Source organism: Eurosta solidaginis, chromosome 2, assembly GCF_040869045.1.
Source record: "Eurosta solidaginis isolate ZX-2024a chromosome 2, ASM4086904v1, whole genome shotgun sequence".
Taxonomy (NCBI): domain Eukaryota; kingdom Metazoa; phylum Arthropoda; class Insecta; order Diptera; family Tephritidae; genus Eurosta; species Eurosta solidaginis.
In genome coordinates, this window is record NC_090320.1 from 75,363,667 (window position 1) to 75,386,851 (window position 23,185).

The following is a 23,185-nucleotide window of genomic DNA, read 5'->3' on the forward strand; positions in this document are numbered from 1 at the left end:
GCGCTGAATCCAAATTTGGCCTCAGAATTGCTCTATCATATTTGGTTTTTAAGATATTCTAACCTAAAAGTGCAAAAAACACCGTTATTTTATGAAAAATATGCGAGTAAACGCTGTTCCCAGGGTATAGCGGGTTAGCTTGGTTGCGGTATGATAGGGGTGGTTTCTGGGGGTTAGGGCTGTGTGTGACTTGGTACCCGAGGGTTAGAAAGTGTAGGGGTGTGGTGAGTTAGCACACTTATAGTGTGAGACAAAATTTTAAGAAAAAGAAGACTCAATTCAAGAAATTTAGTAAAATTTAGAAACATAAAAATTGCAAAATACGATATCTCAACGAAAAAAAATGATACTTGAGCAAACTCAGCGCCATTTGAAAGAAGAAGACTTGTATTTAAAGATACCGCCCTTTAATTTTGGTGAAAGGAAACATCTGCAAGGCTACAAATTTGGATTCAGCGCATCATAGACCTTCGGAAATATATAGTCTGGTTTCTGGGTCTGAGATGCTGTCGGCCTGTGTAATTGTTGTTTGCTTGTGTATAAAAATACTGACGTAATAAAAAATCAATAGCCTTAATTAAATGCAATGCTTTTACAATGGTTCCTAACATCATTTTATATTTTATTAAGTTCTATGGTGGCAGACATATTCACGAAATAAATTGTTTGCAAGTTTGAGAATGCCAACCACTGCTCTTAGATGTTAGACCTGTATGTGAGTTTAATTTACTTTCGGATATATTGATGCATATGTACAACTAAATTTGATATTAACAATGTGAAAATATATTCAAATAGCTTTCATAAATGATTTGTTTTTTTTTTTTTTACGATACAGGAAAGATCTAAGAAATACTGGTTGTTTCTACTCACAAATGAGCCGAGATACATTTTGGTCTGAAGTTGGGAGTTAAGTGCAAAGGAGGTCTGGAGCGAAGCTCCTAAATACAGGAAATACTTTCGTTATGGCCATTTTCTAATTTGCCGTTCAAGATAAATCTGCCTACATAAACATTTTGTATACAAATACCGTGTTTGCCGGACAGATAAATTTCAAAATTAGCATGACAATTTCTATATAAAATAGGTCAAAATACAAGTTTTTCATGCAAATTTTCCATCTCCGTTCCTTTCACCTACATACATATAGCGATTATCGAAAAAGCCAGACTGTTCCGACAACACAAACAACAGATTAATCCACTCATGTACTGAAGGCAATTTCCGCTTTGATGAAGGTATTTTTTGATTAGTACTGCAGCTGTTATTGAATCTTTATGTAGATATAGATCGGTAGTTAGTGATTATGTGCATATTTCTTAAGAGAGCTATAGCAAATTTATTTGCTTCGTCGTCTTCATGAATCCGAACTCTATTTATTCTTAAATGTTGCTAATGACTTTCGAGGAGCAGATTGCCGTTGACGAGCTAAAAATGTTTGTCCTTGCCCCATTAGTAATGCAAGTTTGGCATCGACCGCGTCTCGTTGCGCATTCACCCCTAACCTATAACACAAATTTAATTACAAGTCAACTTATGAATACGAAGCAAACTAACAACATGCATTAAAATACCTATAAAAAGCGGTTGTCATTAATTGCTCTTCTGCAGTGCTCATTCTTGGCTTTGGTTCATCTTCACTGTCTTGAGGCCTTTCCAGTAAGCTAACTTCGATGACTACGTCGATGAAATCGTTAGTAAATATTTAGCGAATTAAGAAGTCAGTTATGAATTTCATTTGGGTTTATAATCTTACCACTAGCCATGTTGGGATCTAGATGTTTTATCACTTCTTTCGCCTTTGTAACACATTTTCGATATTTGGTATCGCAAGCCAAAAGCTCTTGCTCACGTGTACTAAGTGTACTTTCCAATTGTGTTATCTTGCTTTGTAAGGACACATTCTGCGAAACTGATTCTTCTAGCTGAAGCGCTAAAATGAAATTTAAAAAATTTACTTATTTTTAATTTTATCAGCCCAGACATATTTACTTTTCTGCTCGTTCAATTCCATTAGCTGTTTAATTTGTTTGCCAAACTCAAACCTAAAATTGTAATGAAAATATATACGTATTATTAGCAATGTTAATTACACGTTTTCACTGAGAGGCAAGTTATATACCAAAAACTCAGAATAAGTCGCTTTAAATTCGAGAATAAATTCTATAATTTCCTTTTGCTCAATTTACACTACATGAAACGAAACGATTTCTCAAACTCTTTCGAAACATTTATTTCCAGCTAGAGTGGGAGTCGACATGCATTTAAAATGGCATTGCAATTTTACTACGTTCCGATCATCTATATTGTAACGAATTTAGGAAACTTCCGCTTATATGCAACCTTCTGCTTACATTCGTATCGCTAAACTGTTGAATAAAACACTCCAATATTCTGTATTACAAAATGGTCTTTATTAGACTACTTTGAAAGTCCATTTGGGGTTGTCAATGCCCATGTTTCTCTCGCAGGTATCTTTGATTTCGCTTTATTTGGCCCATTCGATCCATCAACCTTTGCCCGATCTACTGCCTTTGACTTTAGTGGTCTTTGTCTAATCGCCTCCAGCAGCACTCGCTTACTTCTGGACCCCTTCTTCAAACTGAAGTTAAGTGGCACATACTGGTTGTTATAGCGCATAATCCTTCTCTGTATATCGATCCTGATGTTATGGTGAACTAAGAAGTCCATTCCCAATATGACTTCATCAACAGTCTCTGCCACAACGAATTCGTGTAGAACCGTGACCTTTCTAAGTAATACTTCACATATCACTTCTCCCTGGACTCGGTTATACTCGCCAGTGACCGTACGCAACCTTGCTCCAGGTAATGGCTTTACTCTCCTGTTCACCAAATCAGACCGGATTAAAGAATGATATGCGCCTGTATCTACAGTCAGTACCCGCTCCTTGCCATCCACATTTCCTTTGACGGAAAGACTGATCGATTTTCCTCGAATTTGCGAGACAGATATCACAGGACATTCAATAGCTGGGGCAAGTTCTCGATCTTTAAATCTGACTCGCTCTTTCGTATCTCCTCCAGCTTTGCGTTTTCGACCCGCTTCGTTTCCACGTCCCGTATGTCATTTATAAAACTCTGGATTTTTACCCTCTCGGTGTATTCCACGTGTGCGTCGGCATTTGCTAGATGGGCCAGCCTTTCGACATCCGATGCGAACTCCTGCAAAGTCTGATTCGATTTTTGGTAACGGTTTTGCAACTCAATTTGGTATATCTGTTTCTTGTATTCGCTTCCGTATCGCCTCTCTGGAGCGCTCATCAATGTTTCATAGTTGTTCCGTTCCTACTCTGGAATCGTCTGCAAGATTTCAGCTGCAGGCCTTTTCAATTCCACGAACAGTGCAGCAACTTTATCTTCAGCATTCCAGCTGTTCACTGTTGCGATCTTCTCAAACTGAAGCTTAAACACCTGGAAAGGAACAGAACCGTCAAAAGATGGTGATTTTACCTTTGGATTACATGCTGAAACTGCTGGGCGATTTAGTTGCAACTTCTGTATGCGACCTCTCAATGTTTCAATCTCGGCATCGATTTTGTCCTCGAGTTGTAAAATTTTTGTATCCTGCGCCTCCAACTTCGAAGAAATACATCCTTCTTGCTCTTCAAGTTGCGCCGAGATCTGCGATGATATCTGTGCTGAAATTTGCGTCGACATTTCGGATATTCGTACCTCTTGTGCTTCAATCTTGGATGTAATCTGTATTGACATTTCTGAAATACGCGTTCCTTGTGCGTCAATATTCGATGTTATACGGTTCTCCTGTGATTACAGTTGAGATGTTATACGTGTCTCCTGCGATTCCAGTTGTGCTTCCATCTTGGATGTTACTGTCGATGTTTGTGCAGAGATTGCAGCCAATGTCATGTTCTAGTCTGTGCTGGTAACTGTCTGCGATGTTTCGTTTTTCTCTTCCATGTTTGTTGTCTCATCGCCATCAATATGAAAGATATACTCTTCCACGTTAAATCCTTCTGATTCCATTGCCTCTCGTAGTCGTCCCTGAAGTTCGAGTTTATTGCCGGTTGTATTCAATCCACGGCTCTCCAACTCCTTCTTCAGTTGCAGGATCTTCAATTCACTCCACTTTGCCATGTCCTTATTGTCCTCTGGAATTTTTTTAAAAATTCCTCTTCTGACACCAATTGTAACGAATTTAGGAAAATTCCGCTTATTTGCAACCTTCTACTTACGTTCGTACCGCTAAACTATTAAATAAAACACTCCAATATTCTGTATTACAAAATGGTCTTTATTAGACTACTTTGAAAGTACTTCGCAGTTAAACTTCACTTCGCAACTGATATCGTGCTTAAATCAAACAGATTACTGACTACTCAGCTTCTGCTGCTTTTATACTCTCTGCCAAAATGTCTAGACGTTTCTTCGGCTATAATTTTCTACTTGGTTACCAGCTATACGCGTGTATCTGTAGTTTATAGCCTCTCGCATAGCCATATGCGCGTGTATATGTGAGTATTATTTCGACCGATGACTACATCTGTATGTGAGTTATCTCTTCGTTGTATGTGGGTAAATGATTTTTAATGTGTTTATGTAGCTTGTTTAATGTTTCTGTTGTTGTGCATTTACTTAGTAACAGCTTAGAGATGGTAATAGTCATCACAATATATATAAAAATCAAATTCGGTGTGTCGGTGTGTTCGCTACGGAAACGTATTTCCCGCACTTCAATCATCACCAAATTTTGGTTATAGGTTCCTTCGATCAACAGGAAGGTTTTAGGCTAAAAATTATTTCGATATTTAAAAGGGGCGTGGCACCTCCCGTACAAGTGGAGTGTTTGTACTGCATAACTTTGAAGGTATACATTCCAGAACATTAAAATTCAGTAAGGAGTTATATGAGGTCAATCCCTAACACCACTAAGAAAATGTGGAATTGGGAAAAAAAGAATTGGGTGTGGCACCTCTCATACAAATGGAATATATCATACTGAATATCTCTGGATGTAGTAATGGTAGGATCATGAAAATTGGTAAGGAGCTATGTGACGTTAAGTCCTAACACCTCCAGTAAATTGTGGAATGGGGAAAAAAGGGGCGTGCCACCTTCCCTACAAATGGGATTTTTTATAACTATGGCTGCCGTACAAACTTAGGTCATTTTAACACCTAAAGTTTGACTGCATTGTTGAGTTTGGCTGTTATTCCTTTTGGGCGTTTAGTAATCTGCCGTCGTTAAAAAAATGTGTTAGCTACAGCTATCTACATCTATATATATAAAAATCAAATTCTGTGCGTGTGTTCCCTATGGAAACGTATTTCCCACACTTCAATCATCACCAGATTTTGGCTATAGGTTCCTTCGATCAACACGAAGGACTTTCATACTCGGGATAATGTTCCTTCATAAACTGATTATCGGTGAGATAGACTCCACTGACCTTGTGAGCAGCCTGAATTTTTCTGTTCCTGCGAGAACTACAAGACACTATGTACTCTTTCATTTATCCATTCTCCGGCGTAATTTTGCGAAATATGGCCCTCTTCGTAATTGGTGCTCGCGCTATAATGAACTGTACAACTGTATTAGTTTTGAGTATTCGATTGCTGCTATCCGTAAGGAAATACTCTCACGTCTGGCATGATATTTTTAAAGATTTTTAAATAAGATGTCAATTTTATTTCAATATTAATTTTAACAAATTTTTATTTTTGATTTTATTTATGTATTAATTAGTGCTCGTGCCCTGCACTTGCCAGGCTAAGACTCCAGCTATTAGGAGTGATACAGCTGTCAGAACTAGGTTTTCAGTTTGGTCGTTAAAACGAACTTCTGGTAACACTACGGACTCAATCAGACTATGTGAGGTCCTCATGGACCGACCAGTTCAACCTTACCTAACCTATGTATTAATTAAAATTTTACTTAATTAATTTGATGGTTTATTATTTAAGTTTTTAGTTCAAATTTTGTTTTTACACTTATGTTTTTTTTTTTTTTCCTTGTTATTTGTATTGTATCTTATATCCAGTAGTCACCGCTTTGTGTTGTATCTTATATCCAGTAGTCACCGCTTTGTGTCTGTGTTGACTTTAATAAATAAATAAAATATAAATCGATCGACACAGTTACAGATGAAGATCACATTGTGAATTATCCAACTGAATTTCTAAACTCTTTAGAACCACCTGGAATGCCTGCGCATATATTAACTTTAAAAATTGGCTCACGAATCATGCTTCTTCGGAATTTAGACCCACCAAAATTGTGCAATGGAACCAGACTGCGTTAAGAAATTAATGACGAATGTAATCAAAGCAACAATCATCAGTGGTAAAAGCAAAAATGTGCTCATACCACGGATCCAATGATTCCTACAGATTTGCTATTCAATTTTAAGCTCTTACAGTTTCCTGTACGCCTTGCTTTTGCAATTACAATCAACAAAGCACAAGGACAATCGCTTACTGTTGCAGGATTAAATTTAGAGAGTCCGTACTTTTCCCATGGCCAGCTATACGTTGCTTGCTCTAGAGTTGACACGCCAACAAATTTTTTTATCTATGCACCGAACGGAAAAACCAAAAATATTGTGTACCCACTTGCATTACAATTAGATACAATAATAAAATATTTTAAACGGAAATTTCACCAAATATGCGTAAAAAATTCAATTCAATTTACAGAACAATAAGCTAAATTATCAACAAACAAAACAGAAATAAAATTAAAGAAAAAAAAAGCTTTTTAAATATAAACGAGCTCTAAGCCAAATATTTGTATATTCTTAATAAAACACAATACGTGAATTTTTAATATACAATTATATTATTTAATTTGTCAATTTTCGACTTCAGTCTGAAGTCATCATCAGGAATTGTTGAATGCAATATGTCAGACTGAAGTCGAAATATCGACAAATTAAATAATATAATTGTATATTAAAAATTCACGTATTGTGTTTTATTAAGAATATACAAATATTTGGCCTAGAGCTCGTTTATATTTAAAAACTTATAATCCAAACGCCGTAAACAACAAAAATAAGAAAAAAAAAATTTTTTAAAATAAGCTTTTATTATTGGTTAATAAAATTAACTAAAAAGTAAAAAATAAATTGACTGTAAAGAAATATAATGTTTAAAAAGTTATAATCCAAAGGCCGTAAACAACAAAAATAAGAAACAAATTTTTTTTAAAAATAAGCTTTTATTATTGGTTAATAAAATTAACTGAAAAGTAAAAAATAAATTGACTGTAAAGAAATATAACACTTTATAAGTTCATTGTAACCTGTAACGAAAATTAGGCTTTTTCGTCTGCTACAAAAAAATTCTATATTGTACATAAATATATATTTTTAACATTAAAACTTTACACCTAAATTATTAAATTTTACAGTTTATATCACAGTCCTAATTGTTCTAATAAAAGCGTGTTACATTGTGATAGCAAGAAAAGGAGGTCCTAAATGTGCTTAATTATACCATCAAAATTTAACACGCTTTTTATTAGAACAATTAGGACTGTGATATAAACTGTGAGATTTAATAATTTAGGTGTAAAGTTTTAATGTTAAAAATATATAATTATGTACAATATAGAATTTTTTTGTCGCAGACGAAAAAGCCTAATTATCGTTACAGGTTACAATGAACTTATAAGGTGTTATATTTCTTTACAGTCAATTTATTTTTTACTTTTTAGTTAATTTTGTTAACCAATAATAAAAGCTTATTTTTAAAAAAGTTTTTTTTCTTTAATTTTATTTTTTACTTTTTAGTTCGTTCTATTAACAAGTAATAGAAGCTTGTTCTTAGAAAAGCTTTTTTCTTAAATTTAATTTAAATATGATTTTTTTTTTTAAATTTTTAGTAGGGTGAAATATTGTTTAAATTAATTGTGTAATCTTTACTTAGTTATTTGTAACGTTTCTCATCCTATCCATTTCTTTTAATGCATCAACATTACAAGGTTTCTTCGAAGTCAACTTTGAACAGTCAAGTTCTTCTATTCGAGTGTTAACTAACTTAGAATCATATTTTATTGTGACTTTGCCTATGTCGCGTTCAGATTACAACTACTGGTTGCAGATCTCTGCTCTGTGGGTTAAATCTGTTTTAAAATAAAATTCTAACTTTCGCTTAGGTAAAATTCCATCGCCAAAAATCTGTAAAACAAAACCAAGTGCGCAGAAAAGTATGCAACACTTACCGATAACAGCCTAGCCGCGTTAGCGTTCGTTGTATCATAGAATTTTTACACATAAAAATGACGGCTGTTGTTTGCAAGGTTGCATTTCTTTGAGTTTATCGCGTCTACACCATGAAATGTTGTAAATGATTTTTCATACAAAATTTGACAGTTCGTTTATGCACTACACCTTTTCCAGTTTATAATGAGAATATATAACTTTGTATTGAGAAATATAAGTTTATACAAAGACTTATCGAAGAATAAAGATGTTGCAGGGACGAAAAATAGTGTGAAGCAAGCTTCACAAAACCTCTAGTAGGTCACATTCACCACTTACCACAGCAGAATTTGTTAAACTACCACTGCCTGTATTTGTTATTTAACAATTATTTGTACACTTTATTCAGCTAATCTGTTCAGAATTTACATTTTTACACTCTAAAACTACAATCAGTGTATTTTGTGTGCTTAAATTATGTTAAAAATTGTGTTAAAGTTTTTGGTGTGGTGGAAGTGACCTACTAGAATTTTTCCACTGAAGTTCGCGCATGCAACATCTTTATTCTTATATCAGTCCTTGTTTATATTAGCTGTGTTTTTTTCTCATCTATAGCTGTATTTCGTTGCTAACTAGTACAATTAAAACACTAGCTAGCTTACCGAATTGCATGGAAAGCAACAATAAAAAGTAATCGAGTTGAGTTGGCTAAGCGCTTTCAGTTGAAACCAGGCATGCTTAACCAACGAACCGATATCATTTCGTTACGATAATTAACGTTAATAAACGAAACAAAGTCATTTCGTTTCGTTTATTAACGTTAAGAACGTCAAATTAACGAAATGATTTTGTTTCATTTTCTGCCATATCAAAACGAAATCAAATCGTTTATGTTGATTATTAATTTCAAACTATGCTGGCAAAGCTGCTTGATGGCGGAGTCATTAAAGGTGAAAGCATTATACTATGTTCAAACAGAAAAATAAATTGAGGAAATTTCGATTTGAATTGAGTGCTGTTCATACAACTCGATTTAGCTTACACAATAGTAATTTGATAGCTGGTTGGCTCATCTCTACAGCAAGAACATACCTTTGTTCAGACTGTCAAAATGTGCGTGTTGGTATTAAGCGAATGAAATGGAATGAAAACATAAAATTTTGAAATTTTTGTGTGTTGTACGAAAATGTGTTCAATGTTTTGGTTTAATTTTGAGTTTTCCATCATCTTTTGACAATCCCTACTCCAGTGAAATGAAAGACATAAAATCAGCTGATGAGATGAGCCAACCATATAGTTCAGCCATGCGCAACTGACGTTGAAATCTACTCAATAAACACACTTTACAAGGTTGTATTTGCAGTTTGAAACAATTTATTACGCAATTTTTTTTAAATTGGCAATTTATTATTACAATTTAATATATGATAAATTGCGTAATAAATTGCCCAAATAGTATAAATTGCCAATTTGGTGTGTGTTTGAACCTAGTATTAGCCAAGCTGATTGCAACTTTTCGCATGAATTTTGACAGTACAAACATTTCTCAGTGTTTTTGACATTACCACCAACGAATTACACAAACAAATTACATGGAGTTTGTGTGTGTATGTCCGCTCGCTGTTACCACCTTACGGCTTCACCATGGCTATAGCATTGCCAGCACAATTCAAACATAAATATCACGTTTTTAACGTTAACGAAAGCTTTTCGTTTCGGTTAAAAACGAGATACAATTTATCTTGATAATTTCTTTATCGATAATATTTCGAAGTGTTTCAACGGAAACGGTGGAAATTTTTTGATAAACGATTAGCTTAACGTTAAGGTGCATCCCTGGTTGAAACCGCTTAGGTAATTGTCGACCTGATTGATAGTGTTGTATAGTGTTGCATATTCAAAAATAGGGCACTATTGTGAACGAGCGAATGAAATGAACATACGAATGTGCAGATAAACAAAAATAACAAAATAACAGCGTGGCGATAGGGTGACATACATACAAACAAACACACGCATTTCATGTATTTTGTTTTTGTAATTCTCTGGTTGAGTGTCAAAAACATACTGCGCTAGAAGTAGAAATGTCATAGCAGCGAAAAAAAGTAACAATTAGCTGATAAACCTCCTCCATCTGTATGGTTTCGGCATAATGAAACTGTTTAGCTAGTTGAAGCGTTTTTTTTCAAGCTCGCTTGAAAAAAAATACACCTTATATAAGTTTACGCTTAAACTTTATATGAACTGCTAAGCGACAAACTTTAAATACACCTCTGAAATTGCTACGTATAAAATTAGTACTACTAAATTTCAATACGCATTATATTCAGATATAACTGAAACATAGTCACCCTCTGCACTAATTCTCTGTATTCTATGCGCGTCGACTATTTATAAACAGAAATACAACAGAGGGTTGTGTCTCCGCTTTTCGGTAAACCCTGCTGCTCTTTAACTACAGCCTCTAGATGGGTCTCCTAAGCATTATCTAAGTGAGGATAGGCGTTATTTTTCACGGGCAAACGAAACGTATACGCGTGTAAAAAAACACGGGTATTCAGAAAACGCAAATCGATAATGGGAAATCCAACTTTATAATGAGAAAATAAAATATGATAATGAGAGAGCGTATTTTCTTATTGAGAAAATATAAATTGATAGTGAAAAATGTTACTTCATATTGAGAATACATAAATTGATAATGAGACATCTGAATTGATGAGGGGACGGCTGCGCCAGGAATACACCATACGTTTTGTCCCTGCTTCGTTTTCACCATCAGGATTAAAAATGTCATGAGCCTGGGCATTCGCGCAATTTTAGTGATGTAAATTGCATGGCGTCAACGCCAATGCGGTGCCAGCTCAATGGTAGCTCATTGACGCAATGACTCCAAGCGAATTTTTGACGCTACTTAGTAGTGAGTGCGTAGTACATTTCACTTGCGCTATTGAGTGAAACGACTTTTGTGTGTCAGGCACGAGTTTGGTGTTATTGGCGCTACTGGTAATGATGACACTGAGCTTCCCAAGGCAGTCGGTTCTATGTACCGGAGCGACTCGGGATTTTTCCCGACCAAGGACTGCCATCTCAGTGTAACCCCATTTAATTTGTTGCGTCCCTCCCACAAATTGTCATCCTCCCAGCAGCTCCATATTCTCTTGCTCCGGGAAGGTATCAAATCCAATCCGGGTCCGTCTCCTGACCCCGGTCCTGAGAAATGGTTTTGCTGCATCTGCCGGGAAAGAATCTTTTTAGGACGGTCATACTCTGTTCAGTGTGTCTCGTGTAAGGGATGGTTGCATCGGACAGGTTGTTCTGGGCTTGATCCTAAAACCCGACGTCCACGTAACTTTAATAAATCTTTTGTGGCTCCTTACTGTTCACGCCCAAGGGCGTCCCGTAGTCTACGCCTAAGCGCCCCCCACTACGTTCCAGCAGCCCCGCTGCTCAGCAAGCCACAACAAGTACCCGCTGCTGCTCGCGCCCCACGGCGCCAACAACTCAAACAGCTGCTACCACTCATACCTACAATCTCCGTAGTAGAGTCGGGAGCAATGCCGAGCATCAGCCCCTGCCCCCGTCTTCTTCCCCCCTCTTTTCCGGCAGCAATTGTGTAGGTCAGGGAAACAGACTCTTAGTCCCTACCTCCCTTTGCACCGTTTGTCAGCACAGAATATATACGTTTGCGACAGCCGCCCAATGCAGCTCCTGCCATGGACGGTGCCACTTTCCTAGATGTTCTGGTCTCCGCGACGGCAACCGTCCGACGGGTTTCATTGCGCCATGTTGCCAGGCCGCATACCCAAATACACCGGGTACCCCAATGTCTACCCAAGTACGTCTAGTCGCAGTGCCTCAACAGCAATCGCGTTCTGACCTTCCACAACCCAGGCGTAGTCACCCGTCACTTACTCCCAGAGTTACGACGTCTCTCCCTATGCACTTCAGAATTCTGCAGTTAAACTGTAATGGATTAACTGGAAAGATCACGGAAGTCGACTTCATGAAGCGGCACAACATCCGCATTGCTGCGATTCAAGAGACTAAACTCACAGCAAGATCTGCATTGCACACCTGTTCTGGGTATAATGTCCACAGAAAAGATCGCGAGAGCGGAAATAGAGGCGGCCTCGCGTTTATCATACACCACACTGTGCAATATCATATATTTGATCCCGACATCGACCGCAGGGACAGTGTCTTAGAACGTCAAGGATTATCTGTCCGGTTGGGCGATGCAAATCTAGAAATCATCAACATCTACATCCCTCCTGTCACCTGTTGCCCCAATGGATACCGCCCTGATATCAGCGGCGTACTCACTGGAAACAATCGCATTATCTTAGATGATTTCAATGCCCATCACGATCTATGGCATTCAAACTTGCGGGTGGACAGTAGCGGTGAGATGTTAGCGGATCAAATAGAAGAAACGACGTTCTGCACTATAAACGGAGACGCCCCCACACGTATGGTAGGAAGCTGTCACAGTTCGCCGGATATTTCAATAGTGAGCGCAGAACTCGTAAACTGCGTCAACTGGCAGCCGATGTTAACATTGGCATCCGACCACCTGCCTATACTTATTTCGCTCGAGCGTCCCGCCGACTTCTTCGTCGCAGAAAAACGCACTTTCATTAACTTTAAAAAAGGAAAGTGGGACGAATACAAATCCTTTACAGACAACCGCTTTGCTGCCCTCCCTATCCCAACTGATGCCCGCCAAGGGGAGCGTGCTTTCCGCAAGGTCATTGAATCCGCCTCGGCTCGTTTGTTGTTGTTGTTGTTGTTGTAGCGATTAGGTTACTCCCCGAAGGCTTTGGGGAGTGTTATCGATGTGATGGTCCTTTGTCGGATACAGATCCGATACGCTCCAGTAACACAGCACCATTAAGGTGCTGGCCCGACCATCTCGGGAACGATTTATATGGCCACATTAAACATTCAGGCCATCCCTCCCTCCCCCACCCCCAAGTTCCATGAGGAGCTTGGGGTCGCCAGAGCCTCGTCTGTTAGTGAAACGGGATTCGCCGCTCGAAGGTGAGGTTGACAATTGGGTTGGAGAAGCTATATATTGCGCTACACAACCCCTTGAATCCCCCTCGGCTCGTTTCATTCCCGCCGGTAGAATTCTCAAAATTTGGCCCCACTTCCCGGCAGAGGCCGCAAGTTTAGCGAGAGAACGTGACCTTATAAGACAGCTCGATCCCGGCGACCCCCAAATAAGGGATATAAACCAACGCATCAGATTGCTTGTGGATGAACACAAGCGGGCGAAATGGGAGGAGCACCTAAGCGGTGTTAACCTCTCTGCCGGTGTAGGTAAACTTTGGTCCACTGTAAAGTCCCTATCGAATCCGTCTAGCCACAATGACAAAGTTTCCATCGCCTTTGGCGACAAAGTGCCATATAGGGGAATCATATCGCCCGATATCTCTCCTATCGCCAGTAGCCAAGACGCTTTAAGCCATCTTGCTCCCCCACTTCAAAGCAAATTTGCAGCTAGCCTGTCATCAGCATGGCTTTAGAAAACTCCATAGCACCACCACCGCGCTAAATGCCATTAGCACCCAGATAAATTGTGGTTTAAATCAGAAGCCCCACCATAGAACAGTACTCGTAGCGCTAGACCTATCAAAAGCTTTTGATACGGTCAACCATGGCACTTTACTGCAAGACTTGGAAGGATCTACCCTTCCCTCATGTCTTAAAAGGTGGACCGCAAATTATCTGAGTGGTCGGCAGGCATCGGTGCAATTCAGAAACGGCCCAAAGATCGATGAGCTTTGCAATAGAATAAACGGCTACCTCCCTGATCTCTCCAGTTTTTTCGCCTCGCGAAACCTGGCATTATCACCGACTAAATCATCCGCGACCCTATTTACAACTTGGACGGCCCAAATGTCGACCATTTTGAACATCCACGTCGATGGCACTACGCTACCGACTGTCCTACACCCCAAAATCTTGGGTGTGACGTTTGATCAGGATCTACATTTTTGTGAGCACGCAGCCGCAATTGTTCCGAAAATCCAGAGCCGTAATAAAATCCCCAAATCCATTGCTGGTAGTACTTGGGGAAAAGACAAAGGAACGCTCATTACCACATACAAAGCAATTGGCCAGCCGTTTGCGTGCTACGCGTCCCCTATTTGGTCGCCAAGCCTTAAAACTTCCCACTGGAAGAAACTACAGACCTGCCAAAATACTGCGCTCAGAACCGCCACGGGCTGTCTTCTTATGTCCCCAGAACACCATCTACATAATGAGGCGAGAATACTCCCCATCAGGGAGAGAAATGAAATGCTAACCAAACAGTTCCTGTTGAATACTCAGAAACCTGGGCATTCCAACAGACATCTGATTGACGAGCCAGCACCGCCTAGGGACTCAGGAAGTCATCTCCGTAAGCATTTTGAGGAAATACGGCACCTGAGAACTCAGCCGTACGAAGCAAAAAAACACAAGCAGGTCCTTGGTGAACTCCACAAACAGGCGTCCGACCTTTGTGCCGGGAATTGCTCGGTGAATCCAGTACTCGGGGAACAGTACCCAAAACATGCGGAAGAGGAACGCATACTCCCCAGGGAAACGCGAGTCACTCTGGCTCAACTTCGTTCTGGATACTGTAACAGGTTAAACTCTTACATATCCAGAATCAACCCCGACATACAAAATGTATGCCCCGCTTGCGTGTCCCCACATGACACCAACCATCTCTTTGATTGTAATGTGGAACCAACGCCTCTAACACCCATTTCATTATGGTCCACCCCTGTCGAAACAGTAAGTTTCCTTGGACTCCCGTTCTAGGATACTGATGAGAATTTGTGATCTGTCGCGGCTATTAGGTGGGGCGAAACATTGCTACAACAACAACAACAACCATCTCGGGAACGATTTCTTATGACCCTATGCGACCTCCTAGGCCAGCCCGCCCTCCCACCCCCTAGATCCATGAGGAGTTCGGGGTCGCCAGAGCCTCAGCTGCTAGTGAAACAGGATTCGCCACGGATAGGTGAGGTTGACAATTGAGTTGGAGAAGCTATATATTGCGCTGGCAACCCCTTGAAAGGATTGCGCTACACAACCCTTTGAATCTATTTGGTATTTTAGTAGCCTCTTACGACAAGCATACCTACCGCGGGTATATTCTAACCCCCTAACCCGCTGGGGGAAGAGGGTCTTGCAGTAACGTGCCGTGGTTGACTGTATCAAAACCCCAAGGAGTAATGTTCTGTGGTGGTGTTTTTTTTTTTCAATCCGCAATTTATTTGCGTGTTAGTGGCGTTTAGCGCGGTGGTAGTGCTATGTAGTTTTCGAAAGCCATGCTGATGATTGGTAAGACGCAAGTTTGCCGTGAAGTAGGGAAGCAGAGTGGCTTCAAGAGTCTTGGCTACTGGCGATAGGAGAGATATCGGACGATAAGATTCTTCTACGTTACCTGGTTTCCCAGGCTTCAATAGGGGAACCACCCGAGCCATTCTTCGGAGATGACGAAAGTGGTCAGGGACAGGTTGAAAACATGCGCTAGATAATTGAGTCCCTCTTTGCCAAGTTTTTTAAGCATCGGCATGGCTACGCGGTCAGGGCTACTGCCCCGTGGCTTTATGGCTACATGGTTTAGCATGACCTTCGGGGAGTGTCTTTATCGCTACAACAACACAAAATATGTTAGCAAGTACTTTTCTAGTATAGTCGGAATATTTATAACAGGGCCCGTATTACGTGTTATGATCGAAACTCATTTTTTAAATCACAATAGCTCTGAAAGGTGGATTGGATTAACGGCATATTTGAACTAGCAACAAATAGTACTCGTTAGATCCATTATTTATTATAATTTGCAAAAAAGGTTTGACAGTTGCATAGTTATCGCTTGAGTGAAAATGGTTTTCAGTCACTGATCGTAACACGTAATACGGGCCCAGGGCTTCGCGAAAGTTTGTACGTGAATGGGCAAGGCGAAATAAGTTTCAATTGCTCCAAGTCGCTCCAATGTCTCGACTAGCTACGTCTTGTGTGGCATGCAAGCACAACCACATTTAAATGTTGCTCTGCCGCCACAACAGCTACGAACAACATAAATCTATGTTTGTTGAGCATCTCTTTAAAACTTTCTTGAATCCAGAATTTGTAAGATTTTATTCCTAAAATCTGGGGAGTTTAAGAATGTTAAATACATATGGGGTATTCCATCCCATTTCGACCAATTTTGAACACGACCCATTTAGAATTGGCTGAAAGTTTTTCTTCTTTTTCTAGCTTACGAAAGACGTTTTTCAGAATTTTTTCAAATTTTTTCATCCAACTCAAAAAAGTTATGAATTTAAAAAAAAAACCGTTTTTGTTTTCAAAATGCTATAATTTCTTCAAAAATTTACTGTTTGGGATTATTTGTTTTTAAATGTACTTTTCGGAAAAAATACAAAAAAATGTTTAAAGTTTTTTTTTTTTAATTTTTCAGTGTTTCGAGATTTTTCGAATTTCGCCATTTAATCTACGATTAAAATTACTCGCTTTCGCTGGCCAGCAACTGCATTAGGCCGGTATACGGTAGATTACCATAATATATAAAGAAAAGAATACTTAAAAATCATTTTCTTACATTTTTTGTTATATAAATAAAATTGATAAAAAAAATTTTATTTTTGAAATTTTTTTTCAATTAAATAAAAAAAAATATTAAAAAAATGGGCCCACTCCGGGATTAGTGGGGATGATTGCAGAATTGATTGAAGTTTTTTATGAGAAAAAAAAAATGGCGAAATTCGAAAAATCTGCAAAAACTGAAAAATTAAAAAAAAAACTTTAAAAATTTTTTTGTATTTTTTCCGAAAAGTACATTTAAAAACAAATTAAAAAAAAAAGATCCCAAACGGTCAATTTTTGAAAAAGTTATAGCATTTTGAAAACAAAAACGGTGTTTTTTTAAAAATTCATAACTTTTTTTGAGTTGGATGAAAAAATTTGAAAAAATTCTGAAAAACGTCTTTCGTAAGCTAGAAAAAGAAGAAAAACTTTCAGCCAATTCTAAAGGGGTCAGGTTCAAAATTGGTCGAAATGGGATGGAATACTGGCTCACCTGGAACATGCTAATGTTATGCAACGTAGAGTATCAAAGTACCAAAAACGATCCACAAAGGACATCAACAATGACTTTAAATGCATCTATTTAAACATAAATAGCCTAGTAGCTAACAAATCAGAGTTGGAAGTGTTGGCGGAAGTTCATAGACCAGGCATCATACTGTGCTCTGAAACTTGTACAACCAAAGATATTATAGACAATGAATTAAAAATAGCAACCTATAAAATGATAAGATGTGATTCCCACAGTAGGCACACAGGAGGTGTGTTAGTTTATGTACATAGTACAATTGATGTTAAAGTAATCTATAATGATAACATAAATGAAAACGTTTGGTGCATTGTAATAAAACTGAAGAAGGTTGATAAAAAGTGGCAGATTGGAGTTCTGTACCACTCGCCGAGCACTAGTGATGCAGCTTTTGTTGAATACCTAAATGAAATTCTAATTGATAAATATGAAAAAAGTAACCATAATATAGTAGTCGGTGATTTTAATATTAACATGAACTGCATTTCGACATATAGTACTAAATTAAATGAGATATTTGCTGTGATGGGGATGAGCCAAAAAATAGAATTTAATACGCGAATCACAGATACAAGTGAATCGAAAATTGATCTATTATTTTCAAACTCGGATGAAATTCTCTGTAATAATTTGCAGGAATACAAAATATCTGATCATGAAACTATAAAATTTAATATTAAAACGTCCAAAGTATACAAGATGAGACTGACCAAAAAAATCATAGCATGGGACAAATATAATAGTGATATTTTAATAAGCGTCCTTAGATCATTTAACTTCAACTTTACTATAAACTTATCAATTGATGTAAAAGTCGAATTAATTAATAATATAATGATTCAGGCTATGGAAAGTTTAACCTACGAGAAAGAAGTGCATATTAAGTTAATGAATAAATGGTATGATAGAGAATTGGCACAAATGAATAAATATAAATACAATATGTACACGCGTGCGTTACAAACTGGAGAGTGGGATGAATATAAAAATATAAATAGGTCTTACAAAAAATTAGTCAAATTGAAAAAAATAAAGTATATGGAGAATAAAATCATTTTGAATGAATATAATGCTAAAGAAATGTGGAAATATCTCAAACAAACGGTTAACCAAACTAAAGATAACGAAGGGATAAAAAAGGTGATACTGGATGGCATACTGGTTGAAAACGAAACCGATCTGGCGAATGGTCTAAATAGATTTTTTGTAAACAGTGTGATTGAAATTAATAATAACATCGAAACCTGTCAAGTAGCACTAGAGGATACACAAGTCCATTCAAAATTAAAGTTTGCTGAAATTACCACCGATGATGTTATTAATATCTTAACAGACTTTAAATATAAAATAGGTGGAAGAAAACTGCTATCCGAAGGTGTACTAAAAGATTGTATATCGTATACCGGATATTTCTATGCTCAAATAATTAATAACAGCTTAGAAGATGGTGTAGTACCTGAAATGTGGAAAACGTCAACAATAATACCTGTGGAAAAAGTTAAAAAGACAATGCAACCTGAAGAACTTAGACCCATAAATACCCTGCCAAGTGATGCTAAAATTCTCGAAGTCGTTGTTAAGAATCAGTTGGTGAATCATCTTGAAGTAAATAATATATTAGTCTACCAACAGTCAGGATTAAACACTCCTGTGAGACAGCGCTGAACTTGGTGATATCTGATTGGAAAGAAGAGCTAAACAACAAAAAAGTAGTGGTTTCAGTTTTCCTTGACCTCAAAAGAGCTTTTGAAACGGTGGATAGAGAGATATTAATAAAAAAAATGCAGCGGATTGGCATAACTGATATTGAACTTAAATGGTTCCGCAACTATTTGAAGCAGAGAAAGCAGAAAACAGTTATAAATGCTGTGACGTCGGATGAATTAGAGGTACCCATAGGGTTACCTCAAGGCTCAGTATTGGCACCTATATTATTTCTTATATACATAAATGACATAGTCAATGCTATCGAAGGTTGTGAAATTAGACTTTTTGCGGATGATGCATTAATTATGATAAGTGAAAATAATATTAATACTGCACTCGCCAAAATGCAACATGAAATAAATAACTTGTATAAATGGTTGTGTGGTAATAGACTGAAACTAAACATAAATAAAACTAAATATATGATAATAACAAGGAGGAATATCAATGAGGAGGATATAGCCGAGCTAAAAATAAATGATGAAATCATACAAAGAGTTAACAGTATAAAATACTTAGGAATAATAATTGATAATAAACTCAAATTTGAAGATCATATAAATTATACAATTAAAAAAGCTGCTAATAAAATAGGAGTGATGCAGAGAACAACGAAATTCATTCAGAAAAAGTACAAAATAATCTTATATAAATCAGTTATAGAACCGCACTTCGTGTACTGCCCGTCCATTCTATTCATAATATCGGATAAAGAAGTAGACAAGCTCCAAAAGCTTCAAAATAGATGCATGAGATTTATTCTTCAGAAACCTAGAGATACACGAACGGCTGACATGTTGAAGACTTTAGACTGGTTAAGTGTGAAACAAAAGATTTTTTTCCACTCCATGAAATTCATATTTAATATTAAACATGGAAATGTACCTGAGTATTTAAATAAAAATATAGCATTAGTTGAGCAAACTCACAACATAAATACGAGGAGCAAACATAATTTCAAATTGCCGTTTTTTAGAACTGAAATTGATCAACAGAACATTTTCTACAAGGGTCTGAAAAGTTACAATGAACTGCCTATGGATATAAAAAGTTGCAACCAAATAACAGTATTTAAAACAAAATTATATGAATATTGTAAAACCTTAGCTATAAGATAAAAAACTGTAATATTTTCAAATTTACGAATTAGGCTTCTGGCCGTAATAAATAAATAATCTAATCTAATCTAATCTAATACCCCATATATATATAAGATAATTATAAAAGTTCCACATACTTACTCTTTAAGATTAGGATCACCACTCTGTGATGCATGTGATAAGGACAAAATTCGTTCATTCGCCGATTTCAGTTGTTCCCGTAAATTTTCGTTACGTTTACTTGCATCATCCAACAGTTGCTGTTTCCATATATATATATATATATAATATAAGTATATATTAAAAAATTTAATGGACTGATTTAAACTGTATCTACATACCGTTAACGCTGTTTGTCCACCTTGGCCTTCACGTAATGCCTTATTTTCTAATTCAAGGCGATGCAATTTTTCAACAAGCGCCGTTGGCTGAAGCTCCTTGGACATTGTGTTGCCATTTAAACCTAATCCGTAATAATATTTGGTTCTAAGTACTAATATTCTTATTAAAAGTCTACAAAATTGGCACCAACTAGCTCTGTGAAGAAGCGACTGGCCCCGACTTTTTTGACGGTAAAATCCCTTTAAACGGGTAAGCGCAACTTAAACAAATAAATATCTACACTACTTACTGCTAGAACTCGTTGAAAGCTGTCCACATTTCAGTTCATCCAAAGCTTCGCGTAGATTATCACGTTCTTTTAGTAAGCTTTCCTTGGCACGTTGTAATTCACTTATATTGGTTTCAAGATTTTTATTATCAAACTCCAATTTTAAATTTTTACTCATTTCTCCATCTAGTTGGGAATGTAAATCTTGAATCTACATAAATAAACGTTTATAGATATATATATATAAAATTTTGACTGGAAGCATAATAGATCAGTTCTAAATTGAACTTAAAATTGTAACTATAGGAGTCGTGGCCAAACCGGCACGACTTATTTTATATTGTTTGGTTCTATCTGGGCTACGCTGGTAGGTTTAGAGTATATAGGTTGCGAGTGTTAGCAGCGTGGATTGCAAAAGCAATATGGCCACCACTGATGTAAATATCATACCGATTGCTGAAGAGTACACCACCCTTTCTCTGCTGCAGTTTCGACAAAGCCCTATGTCAGAAAACTTTTATTCCAGGTTTGAAGAACGGTATGTCTCAATACATTTCGATATGAAGTAGTTAAATTTTGAGAAAGGCGTACTTCAGCAGAAATCTAATATGAGTCGTTTTCGAAAGAAATAATGATGGGCGTTTTTGAATATGTTTGGAGAAGGTGTCTTTCGAACTGGAAGCCGAAACAGGGTGATATTGCACACAGCAGCAATTAATAATAATAACGATATTAATAATAATAACAGTTTTTTATAGCGAACCTTATTTTTGAAAAGCTCCACTTGACCCTTAAATGTTGCCGATTTTTTAGCATCTTCTTCGAATTGCATTATTTGTTGTACGTAATCAGCACTTCTTTCCTCCAAAATCTTGATATGCTTCTTTAAATCGTTATATTCTTCGAGTCTTTTCTTATATGTTTCCAATTGGATTTCGCACTCTTTCAATTTATCGTTAGATTCTCTAAGCACGTCAACTTCATCTTTAAGCTGCATTAACTCAGAAGTATTTTTCTTTAATGCAAAAAGATAAAATTAATACGTGAATGAAAATAGCAAATCTTTGGTTGCATTATAACTATGGACGATATTTACTATCAGCTCGTCATTACGCTGTTGTATGGTTTGAATTTCCTTTTCTTGCTGCTGAACCTTCAATTTCAGGTCCTCTCGTGCAGCATCTGATTGTATAAGATCTTCTTTCATTCGATCGAGCTGTCGACGAAGTTCAGAATAACGCACAGAACCAGCTTGAACAGGACCCAGTGATACACCATCATCACCAATTTCAGCAGTTGTATTTTCCAACCGATGAACGTCATGCTGTAGTTTATTGAGCTCTTGTTGCAAATTAGATTTTTCTTCTATGAGTAATAAAATCTATAAAATATCAAATTTAAAATAACATTTTTTAAGTAAAATTCAATTCCACCAAATACCTTTTTATCAGATTCAAAACACTTTTGAGCCAAAGCATCTCGTTCTTCCTGCAATATTTTATAATCGAAATTAGCTATACTTGACGAACTACGAGATGGACAGTCTCCATGCCAAGTTGACTCAAGATCTTGCAGTGCTCGCATTATATTAGCTTGAAGCGATTCTTCTAAGCACATTATTTGTCGTATATAATCTTGCTTGGCAGCACAATTTACTGCGCAGCCTAGTACAAGCTGTAATAAGCGCTCGAGCTCACCAGGATCACATTTTTCGGCAATACGTTGAGCATCAGGTCGAGGAAAATCTGCTAATGAATAACTTAATACATCGCTGTAATAATCATATACACCTTCAATAACTTTCTTCAAATTGCTCATTCTCAAGCGCCAATTTATTCCTGTGTTTATTTTGGACAACCAAACACCTGTAAACGTAAAAGGATTATTACGGCTTTTTAGTTATTTCTCCTGAATTTCTGACACTTACCCGTAAAAACGTCCGGAGCGAACTGGTTTAGGGCTTGTGCCAGAGCCACTCCATCGGAAAGTTCTTCTAAAAATTGTACATGGTGAAAATGTTAAGCTCTTTTAAGCACGTACGTCTAGTTACACCTTACCTAAATTCGAATGCGGCGCGGATAGATTTAACGTATTGAACCATTCAATTAAACTTTGACACATATCACCCCTTTCCATTATTATGCTTTTATCCAACTATGAGAAGTATAAAATAAATCAAGAGAAAATTGCAACTAGAGGTGGAAGAAATATCGATAGACTAATGATAGATCACCATCCCTGTTGGACATGAGTGATAGCAGAGCTGTAAAATGATTCAATCAATACAGTTATAAATCAAGATTGATTCATTTTTCAAATATGATTGGGTGATTTCAAATATATAAGCCAAGTTTGAATGCAATTTAATTTTTTTTATTCAAAAATTCCGTTAGTGATTGCATGGCTGTTAAAACAGCATTCAGCGTGATTGTGAATGCATCGAAAGCACTCCCACTCACG

The 23,185-nt window shown here is 37.1% G+C and overlaps 1 protein-coding gene across 2 annotated transcripts; it reads right to left on the minus strand.

The window, feature by feature from the left end:
* Nucleotides 1-582: 582 nt before the first annotated feature.
* On the minus strand, nucleotides 583-22,928 carry hook (hook microtubule tethering protein). 2 transcript variants are annotated; one of them, XM_067765761.1, is made up of 12 exons: nucleotides 22,783-22,928; nucleotides 22,653-22,718; nucleotides 22,166-22,563; nucleotides 21,822-22,106; nucleotides 21,489-21,740; nucleotides 20,747-20,936; nucleotides 20,457-20,578; nucleotides 20,257-20,375; nucleotides 1,993-2,045; nucleotides 1,757-1,933; nucleotides 1,575-1,677; nucleotides 583-1,505 (listed from the first exon to the last, which is right to left on the minus strand). In XM_067765761.1, the coding sequence occupies exons 1-12, from the start codon at nucleotides 22,859-22,861 to the stop codon at nucleotides 1,373-1,375; spliced, it is 1,977 nt and encodes a 658-aa protein (XP_067621862.1). In that variant the 5' UTR covers nucleotides 22,862-22,928; the 3' UTR covers nucleotides 583-1,372. The 2 variants fall into 2 exon arrangements, with proteins under 2 accessions (XP_067621862.1, XP_067621861.1); XM_067765760.1 differs by having other exon boundaries at nucleotides 22,166-22,590.
* Nucleotides 22,929-23,185: the final 257 nt, after the last annotated feature.